At 41.0% G+C, this 18,859-nt stretch overlaps 1 protein-coding gene across 3 annotated transcripts in view; it reads left to right on the top strand.

Moving 5' to 3' along the window:
- Positions 1–18,859, top strand: part of mtfmt (mitochondrial methionyl-tRNA formyltransferase) — a 59,805-nt gene that overhangs the window by 17,392 nt on the left and 23,554 nt on the right. The window contains exon 8 of one of the 3 annotated variants that reach the window (XM_034183986.1): positions 871–1,042. The exons of the other annotated variants lie outside the window; for them this stretch is intronic. Within the exon in view, the coding sequence (XP_034039877.1) occupies positions 871–905 (35 nt within the window). The 3' untranslated portion in view covers positions 906–1,042. Of the gene's footprint in view, positions 1–870; positions 1,043–18,859 lie in introns of those variants that run through there. 3 annotated transcript variants of the gene reach the window in all.

Genomic DNA, 18,859 nt, shown 5'->3' on the forward strand with positions numbered 1-18,859 from the left:
ATGTTCACTTGCAAATTTGACACATGCAGATGATAATAATATATTGTTGAAGTTGAAATCTGGTTCTGCGGTCCAACATGACCCTAACAAAGCCACAGTATGAAGCAGCTCTGATTCCCTTCAAACCTAAAAATGTCCGATTTGTAATTCTTCTCTCTCAAATGCTGTTACCGTAAAAGTCAATACACAGTATTTTACAGAGTGCAAATCATGTGTGCGAGATGTCCTGCAACTTATATTCCAGTGCCACTTACATATACAGAAAGATTCCACATTCATAATGAGCGTTTATATTGGATTTTTCCAGGAATAAATGCATTAAACAAAACAAACTCTTACAATAAAAGAATAAATGCCAAGAATAAAACGTATAATTCAACAATGCAAAAAAATCTCAAAGAGCTGATAATACAGAAAAAAGGAGCGACTTATACGCTGGAAAATATGGTTAATGTTTTAGGGTCCCTTCACACATAACAAGATTGAAGCCGACTAGCGCGCGAAGGAGGAATTGCACGCCAGTCGTGAAAAATCGGAGCTGCCTCCAACGCCTCTTACACTTGTCGCTACAACTATTTGCGCACACGAGCGGCCGAAAGACCGAGACTGCCCTGTGAGCACCCATTTGATCCCTCTTACGGCAGGTGTTGGCCAAATTCCATGTATCACACACGAACAACCAACACCGTTTACTGGCCACTTAGAAAATGTGGTGCAGTTTGTGCTGTTAGCACGAAAACAGTGAGCAGATGACAGCTTTTGAGCTGGCAGTGAAATTTGTCTAAGTGCCCCCATGAGTGTGGCGTTGCAAAGCAACACATATGTGGTGTGCCGATGGGGATAGCATGACATGCTGATATGTATTTACAGACATGATCACATGGGGGCCGGACAGCCATGTCTGAGCACACACAGCTGGGCTGCAGCGGCCGCACACAGTGCACGTCGGCAGGCTACTCCATGTGAAACGGACCGTGAGATCACGCACCAGGTGATGTGATGTCACACCTGGCCGGCAGAACATGCACGCTGCAGGACTATGACAAGCCAAAGGTACCACAAATACGCCACTTTCAGTCATGTATCACCAAAAATATGCCGTAACAAATGCTGTTTTGTCAGTTATTACAGTGCTTTTTTCTATTTTTTTTTCTTTTTTTTTATGTTTGTCGTCTTGTTGATTTTAGCCATTTTATGCTCCTGTTATAAGCCAGTGATTGTAGTGCAGTGGTAAAGTTTTTGTCTGGTAATATGAGCTTTTGTAAATTGTAGGTTCGAATCCCGTGAGAGGCATTTATTTTTTATTTAACCAGGGTTATTTAACTGCAGGGTTCTGTACTGTGTCCCCTTTTATTTATTATTTATATCAACCCAGTGATATTCACTAATTATACAGCTGTTTTTTATTTTATTTTTCTCCACATCAGCGGTGCAGTGTGGTGCAGCTGCTCAACACTGTGTTTGTGCATGTGCACTATGCATGGATGCTTATTCGCCATCTTTGGATGGATTTCCGTCTTTTTGCAAAATCTCGCCGTCTAAAAGAACTAGCAAAACATTAATTTTTATTTCTCAAATCCATACATGTCAACCTATACGGATTGTCCGTAAATTATACAGATTTTTTCGAGTTTCAGAGTCATCCGGACGTATGAATAAAGTCTTACGGATATTCAGGGTTTGGTCTGCAGCGGCTCTGTAATCAGCCGTTTCTGCAGCGCGACTTGATGCGTGAACCATTGAAGTAATGCTTCGAACTACTGGCTCATGGTTCTTTGATTCGCTGCTCTTCAGAAGTGGTAAGTCCGCTTCTTAACTCCTCTCAAAGCCATTAAAATATTGTGAGTCGCTTTTGTATGGATTAAAGTCACTAACTGGGACTCTTGTCATGTTGTAGTCAAGAAACGAGAATCGTCCTCCTTTCCGTTGACACAAAATTGCCGCTTTAAATAAAATCACATCTCTTTCCAAACGCTGTAATACAGAAAATAAACTACAGTCGACTTAAACATTTTATTTTTTTCCCAAAATGAGACGTCCTGTGTTCTTTATGAATTATACTGATGCTGACATACAGCACAGCCAGCTGTAAGAGCTCAGCTCAGATATATAGAAAGACATTCATGCCAAAATGTCTGAAAGGACATGCTTTTGACAAAAACTACAGATTTTGTTTATTTCTATTTATATCCAGAGATCAAGGATCCACCATGTAGCATTTATTATATCCAAAGTTTAAGGATCCAGTGACAAATTTCATATTTATTTACTTTTAAGACTCAATAAAATGTTGTTCAATTCAATTTCAATTTAATCGGCTTAAAAAGCGCCAAATCACAACAAAAGCCATCTCAAGGCACCTCACATAGAACAGTTCAACATAAAAAATTAAAATAAATAAATAAAAATTTAAAAAATTCAAATACATAATTAAAAACAGAAGTAAAAGAATAAAACAGATAAAAAATAAAAACTATTCATAAGAAAGAGAATAAAAATAGGCTTTAAGGCTTGACGCAAATAGTTGCTGTCTTTTAATTTTTTTTTTCTTTTCATCCTAAGCATCCATGACTGTGGTTCGTGGTTCCCCATTTCATGTTTGGTTCACGGATTTTCTTCCAGTTTCTGTGTCTTTCATGTTATGTGTGAAGGGGCCCTAAAAGAACTACGCTCGTTTGGTCAGTTTTTTGCCATTTTGTCTGTTGTTTGGTCACATTCTTCTCTACAGACCCCCCCTCCACCAGCTCTGGAGTACATATGTCACAAAAGTATTGTAAGAACTCAGTGGTTTTCTGCTACGAGACCCCTGGTGGGGGAGAAATAGCCCATTCTCTCAAAAACAAGTCATTTAACCCTTAGAATTTCTTCCAAACTGTAAAATTAAGGTAAAAAAGTTGCTTAGCTCCCCTTTAAGATTTACTGTCAATGGTGCAAGTTTCATACCTTTGGAATTTTAAACAAAAGGCTTCTTTATTTTTACCTTTAAAGTAGACCTGCATTGAAATAAATGTGGTCAGATCTCAGAAAGAAATAGTTGATATGTATTTAGAAGACCCTTATGAATGCAGTAAAGTAAATCTGCAAGCCCAAATTTGTAATTCAGCGGAGAAATCGTCATTTAAAAATGACACATTTGCAGCTAAAATTTGGCCCTCAGCGAAAACTGTTTGTACATCCGGGTACAACTGTGACTATCCAGGGTTGGGACCAGGAAGCAGAGTTGTAGTCTTACACACCTTTCTGCAGCTTCTCTCCCCCTGCCATCCCCTCATTACCCCATCCCCGTAGAGACGGTGCCTGCTCCCAGACCACCAATAACCAGCAAAAATCTATTTAAGCATAAAAGTTCAAAAAGAAAAAATAATGTAGCACCTTCAACTGCACCACAGACTAAAACAGTTAAATGTGGTCTATTAAACATTAGGTCTCTCTCTTCTAAGTCCCTGTTAGTAAATTATATAATAATTGATCAACATATTGATTTATTCTGCCTTACAGAAACCTGGTTACAGCAGGATGAATATGTTAGTTTAAATGAGTCAACACCCCCGAGTCACACTAACTGCCAGAATGCTCGTAGCACGGGCAGAGGCGGAGGATTAGCAGCAATCTTCCATTCCAGCTTATTAATTAATCAAAAACCCAGACAGAGCTTTAATTCATTTGAAAGCTTGACTCTTAGTCTTGTCCATCCAAATTGGAAGTCCCAAAAACCAGTTTTATTTGTTATTATCTATCGTCCTCCTGGTCGTTACTGTGAGTTTCTCTGTGAATTTTCAGAACTTTTGTCTGACAGTGCTTAGCTCAGATAAGATAATTATAGTGGGCGATTTTAACATCCACACAGATGCTGAGAATGACAGCCTCAACACTGCATTTAATCTATTATTAGACTCAATTGGCTTTGCTCAAAATGTAAATGAGTCCACCCACCACTTTAATCATATCTTAGATCTTGTTCTGACTTATGGTATGGAAATTGAAGACTTAACAGTATTCCCTGAAAACTCCCTTCTGTCTGATCATTTCTTAACAACATTTACATTTACTCTGATGGACTACCCAGCAGTGGGGAATAAGTTTCATTACACTAGAAGTCTTTCAGAAAGCACTGTAACTAGGTTTAAGGATATGTTTCCTTCTTTATGTTCCCTAATGCCATATACCAACACAGTGCAGAGTAGCTACCTAAACTCTGTAAGTGAGATAGAGTATCTCGTCAATAGTTTTACATCCTCATTGAAGACAACTTTGGATGCTGTAGCTCCTCTGAAAAAGAGAGCTTTAAATCAGAAGTGCCTGACTCCGTGGTATAACTCACAAACTCGCAGCTTAAAGCAGATAACCCGTAAGTTGGAGAGGAAATGGCGTCTCACTAATTTAGAAGATCTTCACTTAGCCTGGAAAAAGAGTCTGTTGCTCTAGAAAAAAGCCCTCCGTAAAGCTAGGACATCGTACTACTCATCACTAATTGAAGAAAATAAGAACAACCCCAGGTTTCTTTTCAGCACTGTAGCCAGGCTGACAAAGAGTCAGAGCTCTATTGAGCCGAGTATTCCTTTAACTTTAACTAGTAATGACTTCATGACTTTCTTTGCTAACAAAATTTTAACTATTAGAGAAAAAATTACTCATAACCATCCCAAAGACATATCGTTATCTTTGGCTGCTTTCAGTGATGCCGGTATTTGGTTAGACTCTTTCTCTCAGATTGTTCTGTCTGAGTTATTTTCATTAGTTACTTCATCCAAACCATCAACATGTCTATTGGACCCCATTCCTACCATTACTTAAAAAGCCATCACTTGACCCAGCTATCTTAGCTAATTATAGGCCAATCTCCAACCTTCCTTTTCTCTCAAAAATTCTTGAAAGGGTAGTTGTAAAACAGCTAACTGATCATCTGCAGAGGAATGGTCTATTTGAAGAGTTTCAGTCAGGTTTTAGAATTCATCATAGTACAGAAACAGCATTAGTGAAGGTTACAAATGATCTTCTTGTGGCCTCAGACAGTGGACTCATCTCTGTGCTTGTTCTGTTAGACCTCAGTGCTGCTTTTGATACTGTTGACCATAAAATTTTATTACAGAGATTAGAGCATGCCATAGGTATTAAAGGCACTGCACTGCGGTGGTTTGAATCATATTTATCTAATAGATTACAATTTGTTCATGTAAATGTGGAATCTTCTTCACAGACTAAGGTTAATTATGGAGTTCCACAAGGTTCTGTGCTAGGACCAATTTTATTCACTTTATACATGCTTCCCTTAGGCAGTATTATTAGATGGCATTGCTTAAATTTTCATTGTTACGCAGATGATACCCAGCTTTATCTATCCATGAAGCCAGAGGACACACACCAATTAGCTAAACTGCAGGATTGTCTTACAGACATAAGGACATGGATGACCTCTAATTTCCTGCTTTTAAACTCAGATAAAACTGAAGTTATTGTACTTGGCCCCACAAATCTTAGAAGCATGGTGTCTAACCAGATCCTTACTCTGGATGGCATTACCCTGACCTCTAGTAATACTGTGAGAAATCTTGGAGTCATTTTTGATCAGGATATGTCATTCAAAGCGCATATTAAACAAATATGTAAGACTGCTTTTTTGCATTTACGCAATATCTCTAAAATTAGAAAGGTCTTGTCTCAGAGTGATGCTGAAAAACTAATTCATGCATTTATTTCCTCTAGGCTGGACTATTGTAATTCATTATTATCAGGTTGTCCTAAAAGTTCCCTGAAAAGCCTTCAGTTAATTCAAAATGCTGCAGCTAGAGTACTGACGGGGACTAGAAGGAGAGAGCATATCTCACCCATATTGGCCTCTCTTCATTGGCTTCCTGTTAATTCTAGAATAGAATTTAAAATTCTTCTTCTTACTTATAAGGTTTTGAATAATCAGGTCCCTTCTTATCTTAGGGACCTCATAGTACCATATCACCCCAATAGAGCGCTTCGCTCTCAGACTGCAGGCTTACTTGTAGTTCCTAGGGTTTGTAAGAGTAGAATGGGAGGCAGAGCCTTCAGCTTTCACGCTCCTCTCCTGTGGAACTAGCTCCCAATTCAGATCAGGGAGACAGACACCCTCTCTACTTTTAAGATTAGGCTTAAAACTTTCCTTTTTGCTAAAGCTTATAGTTAGGGCTGGATCAGGTGACCCTGAACCATCCCTTAGTTATGCTGTTATAGACTTAGACTGCTGGGGGGTTCCCATAATGCACTGAGTGTTTCTTTCTCTTTTTGCTCTGTATGCACCACTCTGCATTTAATCATTAGTGATTGATCTCTGCTCCCCTCCACAGCATGTCTTTTTCCTGGTTCTCTCCCTCAGCCCCAACCAGTCCCAGCAGAAGACTGCCCCTCCCTGAGCCTGGTTCTGCTGGAGGTTTCTTCCTGTTAAAAGGGAGTTTTCCTTCCCACTGTCGCCAAGTGCTTGCTCACAGGGGGTCGTTTTGACCTTTGGGGTTTTTATGTAATTATTGTATGGCCTTGCCTTACAATATAAAGCGCCTTGGGGCAACTGTTTGTTGTGATTTGGCGCTATATAAATAAAATTGAATTGAATTGATTTAAAACTGAAAACGCTGTTATTTATAATCTAATAATACACCTGAAGTGATTTAAAACACATTTAGCAGATGTTAGCGTTTAGTTTTTGAGTGGCAGAGGTCACAGCCAATCAGAGTAGAGCTGCATGCGATGTCACAGTCTGATTGGTAGCTGCAAACTCGTGTTACGAATGTCATTTTTCTGTCATTCGTGACACATTCCTGACATTCTTAATGTGACTTAACGCATCTGAATAGGTTTCTTAATAGTGCGTGTTCGTGCGTGATATTCGTGGAGCATGTTTTTGCCTGTCAAAAAATCTTCCACGAATGTCACACACCACCCTCATTTCGTGTCACGTCGTGGAGGTCGCAACTGAGCGTATTGATCCGTCTTGATGAGTATTGATCCTTAATAGAACGTGACAACGTTCGTAGTGGTTCCTGTGATGGTTCTTGGAGCCCAAACTGTCACACGTTATTACGAAGTGACACGGAAACTGTCAAGTTTTGACACGACTTGTAACGCGGCGTCACATTTCACTGAGCGCCACGACGGATCAGTTTTCTGTCATGTGCGCACAATTAAACTTGGCTTCAAATGTCGGCCCACAGTTCCTGCTGAAGCTCTTCAGGACTCTCCTGCAGGTGTTCCACCTGCTGTAACCGATGAGCGGGAGAACGAGTCTAAGCAACCAGAGGAGCGAGAGTAGACTCACTTGCAGCCAGACATCTCTGCACCTCCTCCAGTTCGGCGGAGGAAGAAGCGCGCGCACAATTAAACCCTGCACTGCACAACATTGTTTGATTGCTGACACCAAGTCGGCTAAAAGTCAAATTTCAGTGCTCTTCAGCGCGCTCCTGCAGGTGTTCCACCTGCTGCATGTGCCTGATGTTTAGGGAAATGCGCCAGACGAGACCCGCATGAAGCCACACATCTGGCGCTGTCCTTTTCCTCCTCTCTGCACCACTCCATGGCACAGAGCCCAACTACGCATGCAGTCACAAAGTTCTTCTGAAAAACTGGAGCGATCTCAATTCGGTTGGATGAATATGGGTGTGTGTGTGGAGGCAATTCACCTCGTTCACAACGTGACAGAACTTAACGATGCGCTGTTACGCGCAATAGCACGTAACAACGCGGAACACTATTCTTGACCGTGCTTAATGGTTCCTGATAATTCTCCGGCAACATGTGCCATTAATCGTAATGTGTGGTAACAGGTTGCAGCAGTTCCTGAGGACACCTGATGCTTCTGCCCCGAATAATCACATTCGTGATCAGCGGCCAAGAATGTGTACTTTGTGGCATTCGTGACTTGTCGTCGTTATGTGTAAACATAGCATTAAACAACAGCAAATTATACAGAACACAATGCTCATATGTCTGAGGGTATTTTAGCATTGCGTTATTTTTTAAATTTCCACAATTGAGCCCTTTAAACATACCAAACACAAACCTCTATAATAATACAATCACATGCTTTTGGAGGGCGGTATGCATTTTCAAGAGGCCCGACGTCCATGCCCAGTCTCCCAAAATGACAGCTATTCACCCGAGTTAGATGAGGGCAAATGGCTGTCACTGCAGTTCAGTATGAACACGTCTGTCCTGTCAGACAGACATGACATTCAGATCGCCTTCTGCGTGTCCACATGAACTGATGGTCTGTTTTAGCTGGAACAGCCCGTCAGTGTAGGCGCTCTCCAGCCCATCGCTAAAGCGATATATGTTTTCCTGAATTTCCATGTGAGGACAGCAGGCAGAGACACGTGCCTCACGGAGGAATGTTGTAAGTTCATATCCTTCTAAATAAACACAGCAGGTGTTCTCCAGCTGGGATGTCCAGGGGCACAGATCACAACAGCAGCCACTGTGAGGAGATGCCCCCCCCCCCCCCCCCCCCTGTCCGTTCAGTGCCCTGACCGTGTTATGTGGTCAGGCACCTTCCTTTGCTGTGCACGCTCAGACCTCGCTGTCCGGGCCCCATGTGATCAGATTTGTACATACATATCAGCATTTTGTTCAAGTGTGCCTAACACATGCACCACATGTGTGTTATTTTCATGCCACACTCATGGGGGCACTTAGACAAATTTCACATCCAGCTCGAAAGTGATCGTCTGCTGACTGTTTTCGTGCTAATAGTGCGAATGGCCATACATTTTCTAAGTGCCGAACGAGCAGTGTTAGATATGCATGCGTGTCACCTGGAATTTGGAATTGCATACGATTCCTGCTTCATGTGCACTTCATGCGCAAGTCGATCACATTCGTACTATGTGTGAAGGGGCCCTAAATGTGGGTGACATAAACATATTATTTGCTGTTGTTTTAAATTTACATTGATCTTCAATAAATCCATCGATCTCTAGAATACAGACGTTTCTGTTCTTGATATTCTACTTAGCAATGATATTTTCATGAATACCTTTAATAAACCCATATGTACGTATGTACCATTAAAGCTGGCAATAGTTTATCATGAAGAAATTGTGACAGTCTATTTAAAGTAGACCTTCATACACCCAAGCAATGTTGAACTATGCTGTATCACATACAATCAGCACAATATATTTACCTCAACCTACGTTGATGTTCATTCCAAGGCTTTTCCTTATTAGTATTGAAACATGGATTGCACAGATTACATGGGAACTATTAGATGAAGCAAACAAAACAAACTGGTCTAACCACATACAGTGTTGTAAAGTCTTCGTGTTAAATTTTCCAAAACATTATGAAAGTGTTGGTGTCAGTCTTTATCAGTGATGGGCACAGTTCCGCTAATCTGCGAACCGCTAATTATCGAAGATAATGTTTTCATTATTGGATTAGCTTTTCAGATAAGTTTTTGGCCGATAATTTTTAGACCGCTAACATTTTTGCAGCTGTAGCTTTTTGTAGTAGATGCGCGTTTCTATCCTCTGCAAACAGAGAAGAGCTGGTTTTTGAAGAAACCACTCTATCCTCTGCAGGCAAAGGAGAACTGGTTACAGAAAAGAAAAAAACTCATTTCTTTTGACCCCATACTAACACACTGGCAATATCATCCAAGTCATCCAGAGACATACAGTTTTAACTTATGGTTAAAATTTGAACCAAACTAATTTTGGGCATTATTTACATTAACGTCATGTCTGAAGTTTTATAAAGTGAAAATATCAGATATATGTTTTAGTTTTAAAGTAATGCACTAATTTTGAAAGTTTTAGTGTGGACATGCTGTGTCCAGGTGCATCCCTGCATATCTCCACTTCATTTACTTCACTTCATCTGTAGCTCACACTCTGTAAAATTAATTTTCTTGCTGTGATCATTCCAGAGAGGGGAATCCCCAGGTAGGTCCTAGGGCCTGTTTAAATACATTTGCGTATTTAAATAGGGGCATGGACAGGGAGGAGTTTATGTCTGCATGAGCGCTCAATTCCACGTTGATTGGTAACTGCGATGCAGTTGAACAATTGAAAGGAACATGCTTGGATCCATGTGTACGCACACTTTGATTCATTTGATTTATTTATTTTATTTTATTTTAATTTTTTGGTGCATGACAGTTTCTGGTTTTTACCATACACCATGTTTCAATAGGGAATCCACACAAGTCTTTGAGGCCCCTGGACCTTAATTTTCATGTAAAGGGTTCGGGATTGCAAACTCTTGAAGGCATTTCTCAACCTTAAAGAGCAATAATAAGTCTCATAAAGTCTTTCGTTTGGTTGACTGAGTGGCTCTATGGGACATTCTTACAACTTCTGGGACCCTTAATAAGTTGCTTGACATCATACCTGACCATGACAAAGGTATTGTGTGGAGTGGAAGCAGAATCTCTTAACAGAATCTTCCAAACAAATTCTGACCTTTGTCCAGGGTGTGTTCTGCCTCCTTGTCAAACATATGGAGCCATTAATATGTCTAGACCAGTGCTGTCTTTCTGCACACGCAAATTACGCACTGCGCACAGGGCACCACAAAAACCAAGCTTGTGAAAAATCATCCTAATAGGCTACTAGTCACAATATATTGAAAAATTTGTGTAAACCGTGTAATAGGTATGAGCAAAAGTAATTGGAGGAGAAGGCACGCAGGCAGGAAGTGGCGTGAGCAGCCTCTGTGTGTGCGTGTGTGTCTGTCTGTCTGTCATCGCCTGCGTCATAGCAGACAGTTTTCCACTGACGGAAAAAGGCTGCCGTGCCCCGCACATCTCGATGCTGCACTACAGACAAGACTATTGTCTTCTCCCAGCCTGGGAGAACCACGCGCACAGTACAGATAACGATCTGGACTATGTACCGGAATTATTGTTGCCACATTGGAATGTTGCCAATTTTTTTTAAAAAGAACAAAACCACACTGTTCTCATCTTTAACATTTCAGGAGAGCGAAAGTACAATGACTTGGAAGATTAGTGAGAGTTTTTTCTTCTTTTTTTCATGTAAGAACATGAATCTTCCAGATCCAGATTTTATGTTTTTTTTTTTTTTGTTTGTTTTTTTGTTTTTTTAAAGCCATTGCATTATTTTAATAGTCTCTAGTGTGACCTCACCTGGATCATTTTTGGAATCATGCTCTGGAATTAGGCTACAGAGAGCTGAATGATCCTTTGTTTACAGCCAGGACTCTGTAACAGTTGATGCTTTAAATTCCATGTGCAATTAAATTCCCAATTATGCTCACTGACATGAAATACGCCTTAACTGCGATGCAATTGAACATTTTATTTCAAAATCATGATTTAGATCCTGCTAAATGTTTTTGTTCTGTACAACACATTTAATAGTGCAGCTGCTGATTCTTTTCATAATTACTCTGATTTTTTTTTTTCAAAATTAATTTAGTGCATAAAATGTCAAATATTTGTGACAATTTACATTGATTTTATGATGTTTCATCCATGAAATGGTCCAAAAATATAAAGAGAATTGAATTGACAATGATCCAAATGGGCAAAAGCACAAAATCCTGTGTTAAAAGCTGAAACATGAAAAAAGTTTAACTTGTTTCCTGAGAGTTGATCAATTAATTAACTACAGACTGTAGTTATTAATTAAATTTTTAAATGATGTCGGTGTTATTTATTTAAAATTTTAGATTTATTTCTTGTCATGTTCAGTGCCATTGTTAATGCGAAATTCTTTATTTGAAGCCATTTGCAAAACATTAATTATTATTAAAATAATACAGCCCCAATTCCAATGAAGTTGGGACATTGTGTGAAATGTAAATAAAAACAGAATACAATGATTTGCAAATCCTCTTCAACCTATATTCAATTGAATACACCACAAAGACAAGCTATTTAATGTTCAAAGTGATAAACTTTATTGTTTTTGTGCAAATATTTGCTCATTTTCAAATGGATGCCTGCAACACATTTGAAAAAAGCTGGGACAGTGGTATATTTACCACTGTGTTACATCACCTTTCCTTCTAACAGCACTCAATAAGCATTTGGGAACTGAGGACACTATTTGTGAGTGTCATGATTGGGTATAAAAGGACCATCCCCAAAAAGCTCAGCCGATCACAAGCAAAGATGGGGTGAGGATCACCACTTTGTGAACAACTGCATGAAAAAATAGTTTAACAGTTTAAGAACAATGTTTCTCAGCGTTCAGTTGCAAGGAATTTAGGGATTCCATCATCTACAGTCCATAATATAATCAGAAGATTCAGAGAATGCCAGTGACCTTTGATCCCTCAGGCGGCACTGCATTAAAAACTGACATCCATTGTGTAAAGGATGTTACCGCGTGGGCTCAGGAACACTTCAGAAAACCATTGTCAGTTAACACAGTTCGTCGCTACAGTAGTGCTCAGAATAATAGTAGTGCTATGTGACTAAAAAGATTAATCCAGGTTTTGAGTACATTTCTTATTATTACATGGGAAACAAGGTACCAGTAGATTCTCACAAATCCAACAAGACCAAGCATTCATGATATGCACACTCTTAAGGCTATGAAATTGGGCTATTAGTAAAAAAAAGTAGAAAAGGGGGTGTTCACAATAACAGTAGTGTGGCATTCAGTCAGTGAGTTCGTCAATTTTGTGGAACAAACAGGTGTGAATCAGGTGTCCCCTATTTAAGGATGAAGCCAGCACCTGTTGAACATGCTTTTCTCTTTGAAAGCCTGAGGAAGATGGGACGTTCAAGACATTGTTCAGAAGAACAGCGTAGTTTGATTAAAAAGTTGATTGGAGAGGGGAAAACTTATATGCAGGTGCAAAAAATTATAGGCTGTTCATCTACAATGATCTCCAATGCTTTAAAATGGACAAAAAAACAGAGACACATGGAAGAAAACGGAAAACAACCATCAAAATGGATAGAAGAATAACCAGAATGGCAAAGGCTCACCCATTGATCAGCTCCACGATGATCAAAGACAGTCTGGAGTTACCTGTAAGTGCGGTGACAGTTAGAAGACGCCTGTGTGAAGCTAATTTATTTGCAAGAATCCCTCGCAAAGTCCCTCTGTTAAATAAAAGACGTGCAGAAGAGGTTACAATTTGCCAAAGAACACATCAACTGGCCTAAAGAGAAATGAAGGAATATTTTGTGGACTGATGAGAGTAAAATTGTTCTTTTTGGGTCCAAGGGCCGCAGACAGTGAGACAACCCCCAAACTCTGAATTCAAGCCACAGTTCACAGTGAAGCATGGTGGTGCAAGCATCATGATATGGGCATGTTTCTCCTACTATGGTGTTGGGCCTATATAAGCGTAAGCTGGAGAGGAAATGGCATCTCACTAATTTAGAAGATCTTCATTTAGCCTGGAAAAAGAGTCTGTTGCTCTATAAAAAAGCCCTCCGTAAAGCTAGGACATCTTACTATTCATCACTAATTGAAGAAAATAAGAACAACCCCAGGTTTCTTTTCAGCACTGTAGCCAGGCTGACAGAGTCAGAGCTCTATTGAGCTGAGTATTCCTTTAACTTTAACTAGTAATGACTTCATGACTTTCTTTGCAAATAAAATTTTAACTATTAGAGAAAAAATTATTCATAACCATCCCAAAGACATATGAGGGCTGTCCATAAAGTATAGGTCCTTTTTATTTTTTTCAAAAACTATATGGATTTCATTCATATGTTTTTACGTCAGACATGCTTGAACCCTCGTGCGCATGCGTGAGTTTTTCCACGCCTGTTGGTGACGTCATTCGCCTGTGAGCACTCCTTGTGGGAGGAGTCGTCCAGCCCCTCGTCGGAATTCCTTTGTCTGAGAAGTTGCTGAGAGACTGGCGCTTTGTTTGATCAAAATTTTTTCTAAACCTGTGAGACACATCGAAATTAAGCTGGTTTTCGGTGAAAATTTTAACGGCTGATGAGAGATTTTGAGGTGATACTGTCGCTTTAAGGACTTCCCACGGAGCGAGATGTCGTGCAGCACTCCCAGGCGCTGTCATCAGCCTGTTTCAAGCTGAAAACCTCCACATTTCAGGCTCTATTGATCCAGGACGTCGTGAGAGAACAGAGAAGTTTCAGAAGAAGTTGGTTTCAGCATTTTATCCAGATATTCCACTGTTAAAGGAGATTTTTTTAATGAAAGACGTGCGGACGGATTGCAGCGTCGGCTCGCAGCCGCCGCGACGCTCCGCCACAGGAAAAACACCTCCGTTGGAAGCCTTAAGGACAAGTTGGAACAGCTGTTAAACAATTTCTCATATACTCACTCCACTGAAAGCCATCAAAAGCCGCCTGGATTTTACAAATGGTTATCAACACGGAGGTGTTTTTCCTGTGCCGCCTCACCGCGCCGGCTGCATCCCGACGCGTGGACCTGTCCGTTCACGGACTAAGGTTAATTTTGGAGTTCCACAAGGTTCTGTGCTAGGACCGATTTTATTCACTTTATACATGCTTCCCTTAGGCAGTATTATTAGAAAGCATTGCTTAAATTTTCATTGTTACGCAGATGATACCCAGCTTTATCTATCCATGAAGCCAGAGGACACACACCAATTAGTTAAACTGCAGGAATGTCTTTCAGACATAAAGACATGGATGACCTTCTAATTTTTATTGAGGGGAAAATTTATCATACATTAACATATCAATAATACAACAAAAATAACTATTAGCCCTTTTTTTTCCAAATAGATCAATTCACTGTACGTACTTAACAGTTTTACGTTTTAAATATACAAAACAAAAAAATAAAAATAGAAATTAAAATTACAAAAATGGGAACAATAACAGAAACAATGCAATGGTTTCAGCAGTTACCTTCAGTTAAAGTCATATCTAAATGGAGTAATAAATTCTATAAAGGCTTTCCAGTATTTGGAAAATGTATCAAATTCAAGCTTAAAAGAGAAGGACACTTTTTCCATAACATAAATATCATGGACAGCATTCATCCATTCCTCCAGGGTGGGGGCAGTATCACTTAACCACTTCCTTGTAATACTTTTCTTTTCCCGCAGCCAATAGTATACTGTACATGTATTTCTTCCATTGTTCTACCAGTTCAACTGGTCTTTTCCCAAGATACAGCGTTTCAAAATTGTGTGGTAATTTGAAAGAGGGTATTTTTCCTACACTACCCCCAACCTGTTGCCAGAAGGACAAACTCTTGGGACATCCCCAGACTATATGGTAATGGTCGGCCCGACCCATCCCACATTTTCTCCAGCAGGAGGTATCCCTACCCAATGAAGAGCCCTGGGAGGGCACCCTGAAAAAACGTATCATATTTTTCCATACAAATTCCCTCCAAGTAATGGATAATGTACACTTCACATTGTTTGCCAGGATGTCCTCCCATTCCTCCATCTGCAACACAAATCCTCCCTCTTTCTCCCATTTTTCCTTTATATATTGTGTCCCATGCCCGCCACTATTCTGAACAGCATTATATAATTTAGAGATGACTTTTGTTCTTGGTTCATCTCTATATGCCTTTATAAACATTTTAATTATTTCAGAGGGCATTTTAGTTTGTGTTCCCTTTGTGTTTCCCAAATAATGTCTAACTTGGAGAAATCCATAAAAGTCCTTATTATCTAAGTTGTACATAGTTCTAATGTTTTGGAAGGTTTTTAGATTTCCTTTTTTGTCTCTCAGGTCATCATAAATTGTAAGACCTTTACTTGCCCAGCGTTTGAAAGTATCATTTGTGACATTAGGTGTAAAATTAGGATCATGACCTATCCATGTAAATGGCAGGCATGGGTCCTTATACGCTTTAACAAGATTAAACCAAACATTCAATGATGCATCAGTCCAAGGGTTGTTCAATTTAATATCTTTTTTACCAGAGGCATTACCTATCAGAGCAGGTAGAGGAATATTCCCAGGTATACCACATTCAATCTTTTTCCACCTTGCCTTATATTGAGAATCACACAGGTCGATTAGAGGGCTTATCTGAGCTGCTCGGAAATAGTTTTGAAAATTTGGAAGTGAGAGTCCTCCATTTCTTCTTGCCAACTGCAGTGTCTTAAACCGCACCCTTGGTTTTTTCCCTTGCCAGATGAAGCGTGATATAATTTTGTCAATTTCTTGAACTGTACTAATTGGGAGTTCTGATGGTATAGATTGGAACAGGTATAAAAACCTCGGCAACGCATTCATTTTAACAGTTTCAATTCTTTGTGTTAAGCCTAAGAAGGGTATCAGATTCCATCTATATATATCTGTTTTCAGATCTCTCATTTCACCTTACTATGCCAAGAAAGTTGTATTATTAGAAAAGGAGAGCGGAGACACGAGTTTATGCTGCCTCCATCTTGGCCAGCTCGACCGGAAGTCCAATTTCCTGCTTTTAAATTCAGATAAAACTGAAGTTATTGTACTTGGCCCCACAAATCTTACAAACATGGTGTCTAACCAGATCCTTACTCTGGATGGCATTACCCTGACCGCCAGTAATACTGTGAGAAATCTTGGAGTCATTTTTGATCAGGATATGTCCTTCAGTGTGCATATTAAGCAAATATGTAGCACTGCTTTTTTGCATTTGCGCAATATCTCTAAAATTAGAAAGGTCTTGTCTCAGAGTGATGCTGAAAAGCTAATTCATGCATTTATTTCTTCTAGGCTGGACTATTGTAATTCATTATTATCAGGTTGTCCTAAAAGTTCCCTTAAAAGCCTTCAGTTAATTCAAAATGCTGCAGCTAGAGTACTGACAGGGATTAGAAGGAGAGAGCATATTTCACCCATATTGGCTTCTCTTCATTGGCTCCCTGTTAATTCCAGAATAGAATTTAAAATCCTTCTTCTTACTTATAAGGTTCTGAATAATCAGGTCCCATCTTATCTTAGGGACCTCATAGTACCATATCACCCCAATAGAGAGCTTTGCTCTCAGACATCAGGCTTACTTGTAGTTCCTAGGGTTTGTAAGAGTAGAATGGGAGGCAGAGCCTTCAGCTTTCAGGCTCCTCTCCTGTTGAACCAGCTCCCAATTCGGATTAAGGAGACAGACACCCTCTCTACTTTTAAGATTAAGCTTAAAACTTTCCTTTTTGAAAACGCTTATAATTAGGGCTGGATCAGGTGACCCTGAACCATCCCTTAGTTATGCTGCTATAGACTTAGACTGCTGGGGGGTTTCCCATGATGCACCCAGTGTTTCTTTTTATTCACTTCTTTAAGCTCTGTATGCACCACTCTGCTTTTAATCATTGATGATTGATCTCTGCTCTCTTCCACAGCATGTCTTTTTCCTGATTCTCTCCCCTCAGCCCCAACCAGTCCCAGCAGAAGACTGCCCCTCCCTGAGCCTGGTTCTGCTAGAGGTTTCTTCCTGTTAAAAGGGAGTTTTCCTTCCCACTGTCGCCAAGTGCTTGCTCATAGGGGGTCGTTTTGACCGTTGGGGTTTTTCTGTAATTATTGTATGGCTTTTGCCTTACAATATAAAGCGCCTTGGGGCGACTGTTTGTTGTGATTTGGCGCTATATAAATAAAATTGATTTGATTTTGATTTGATATATCGCATACCAGGTATCATGGATCAGTTTGGATATGTCAGAAATACTTGAAGAGGTCATGTTGCCTTATGCTGAAGAGGACATGCCTTTGAAATTGGTGTTTCAACAAGACAGTGACCCCAAGCACACTGGTATCCATCCATCCATCCATCCATTTTCTTCCGCTTTATCCGGAGTCAGGTCGCGGGGACAGCAGCTCAAGCAAAGCCGCCCAGACCTTCTGATCCACACACACCTCCCCCAGCTCCTCCGGGGGAACCCCAAGGCGTTCCCAAGCCAGCCGAGAGATGTAGTCCCTCCAGCGTGTCCTGGGTCTTCCCCAGGGCCTCCTCCCAATGGGACGTGCCCGGAACACCTCTCCAGCGAGGCGTCCAGGGGGCATCCGGAAAAGATGCCCGAGCCACCTCAACTGACTCCTTTTGACGTGGAGGAGCAGCGGTTGGACTCCGAGCTCCTCCCGAGTGACCGAGCTCCTCACCCTATCTCCAAGGGAGCGCCCAGCCACCCTGCGGAGGAAACTCATCTCGGCCGCTTGTACTCGCGATCTCGTTCTTTCGGTCATGAGTCAAATCTCATGACCATAGGTGAGGATCGGAACGTAGATCAATCGGTAAATCGAGAGCTTTGCCCCCAAACTCAGCTCTCTCTTCACCACGACGGTCCGATACAGCGACTGCATCACTGCAGATGCTGCACCGATCCGTCTATCGATCTCACGTTCCATCCGTCCCTCACTCGTGAACAAGACCCCGAGATACTTAAACTCCTCCACTTGAAGCAAGGACACTCCACTGACCTGAAGAGGGCAAAGCACCTTTTTCTGGTCGAGAACCATGGCCTCGGAGGTGCTGATTTTCATCCCGGACGCTTCACACTCGGCTGCAAACCTCCCCAGTGCACGCTGAAGGTCCTGATTTGACGAAGCCAACAGAACCACATCGTCCACAAACAGCAGAGACAAGATTCTGTGGTTCCCAAACCAGACCCCCTCCACACCCTGGCTGCACCTAGAAATTCTGTCCATAAAAATAATGAACAGAACCGGTGACAAAGGGCAGCCCTGGCCGAGGCCAACGTGCACTGGAAACAGGTTTGACTTACTACCGGCAATGTGAACTAAGCTCCTGCTGCAGTCGTACAGGGACCGGATAGCCCTTAGCAAAGGACCCCGGACCCCGTACTCCCGGAGCACCCCCCACAGGGTGCCCCGAGGGACACGGTCAAACGCCTTCTTCAGATCCACAAAACACATGTGGACTGGTTGGGCGAACTCCCATGAACCCTCGAGCACCCGATGGAGAGTGTAGAGCTGGTCCAGTGTGCCGCGACCAGGACGAAAACCACACTGCTCCTC

This window comes from Thalassophryne amazonica, chromosome 2, assembly GCF_902500255.1.
Source record: "Thalassophryne amazonica chromosome 2, fThaAma1.1, whole genome shotgun sequence".
In the NCBI taxonomy this organism is placed as follows: Eukaryota; Metazoa; Chordata; class Actinopteri; order Batrachoidiformes; family Batrachoididae; genus Thalassophryne; species Thalassophryne amazonica.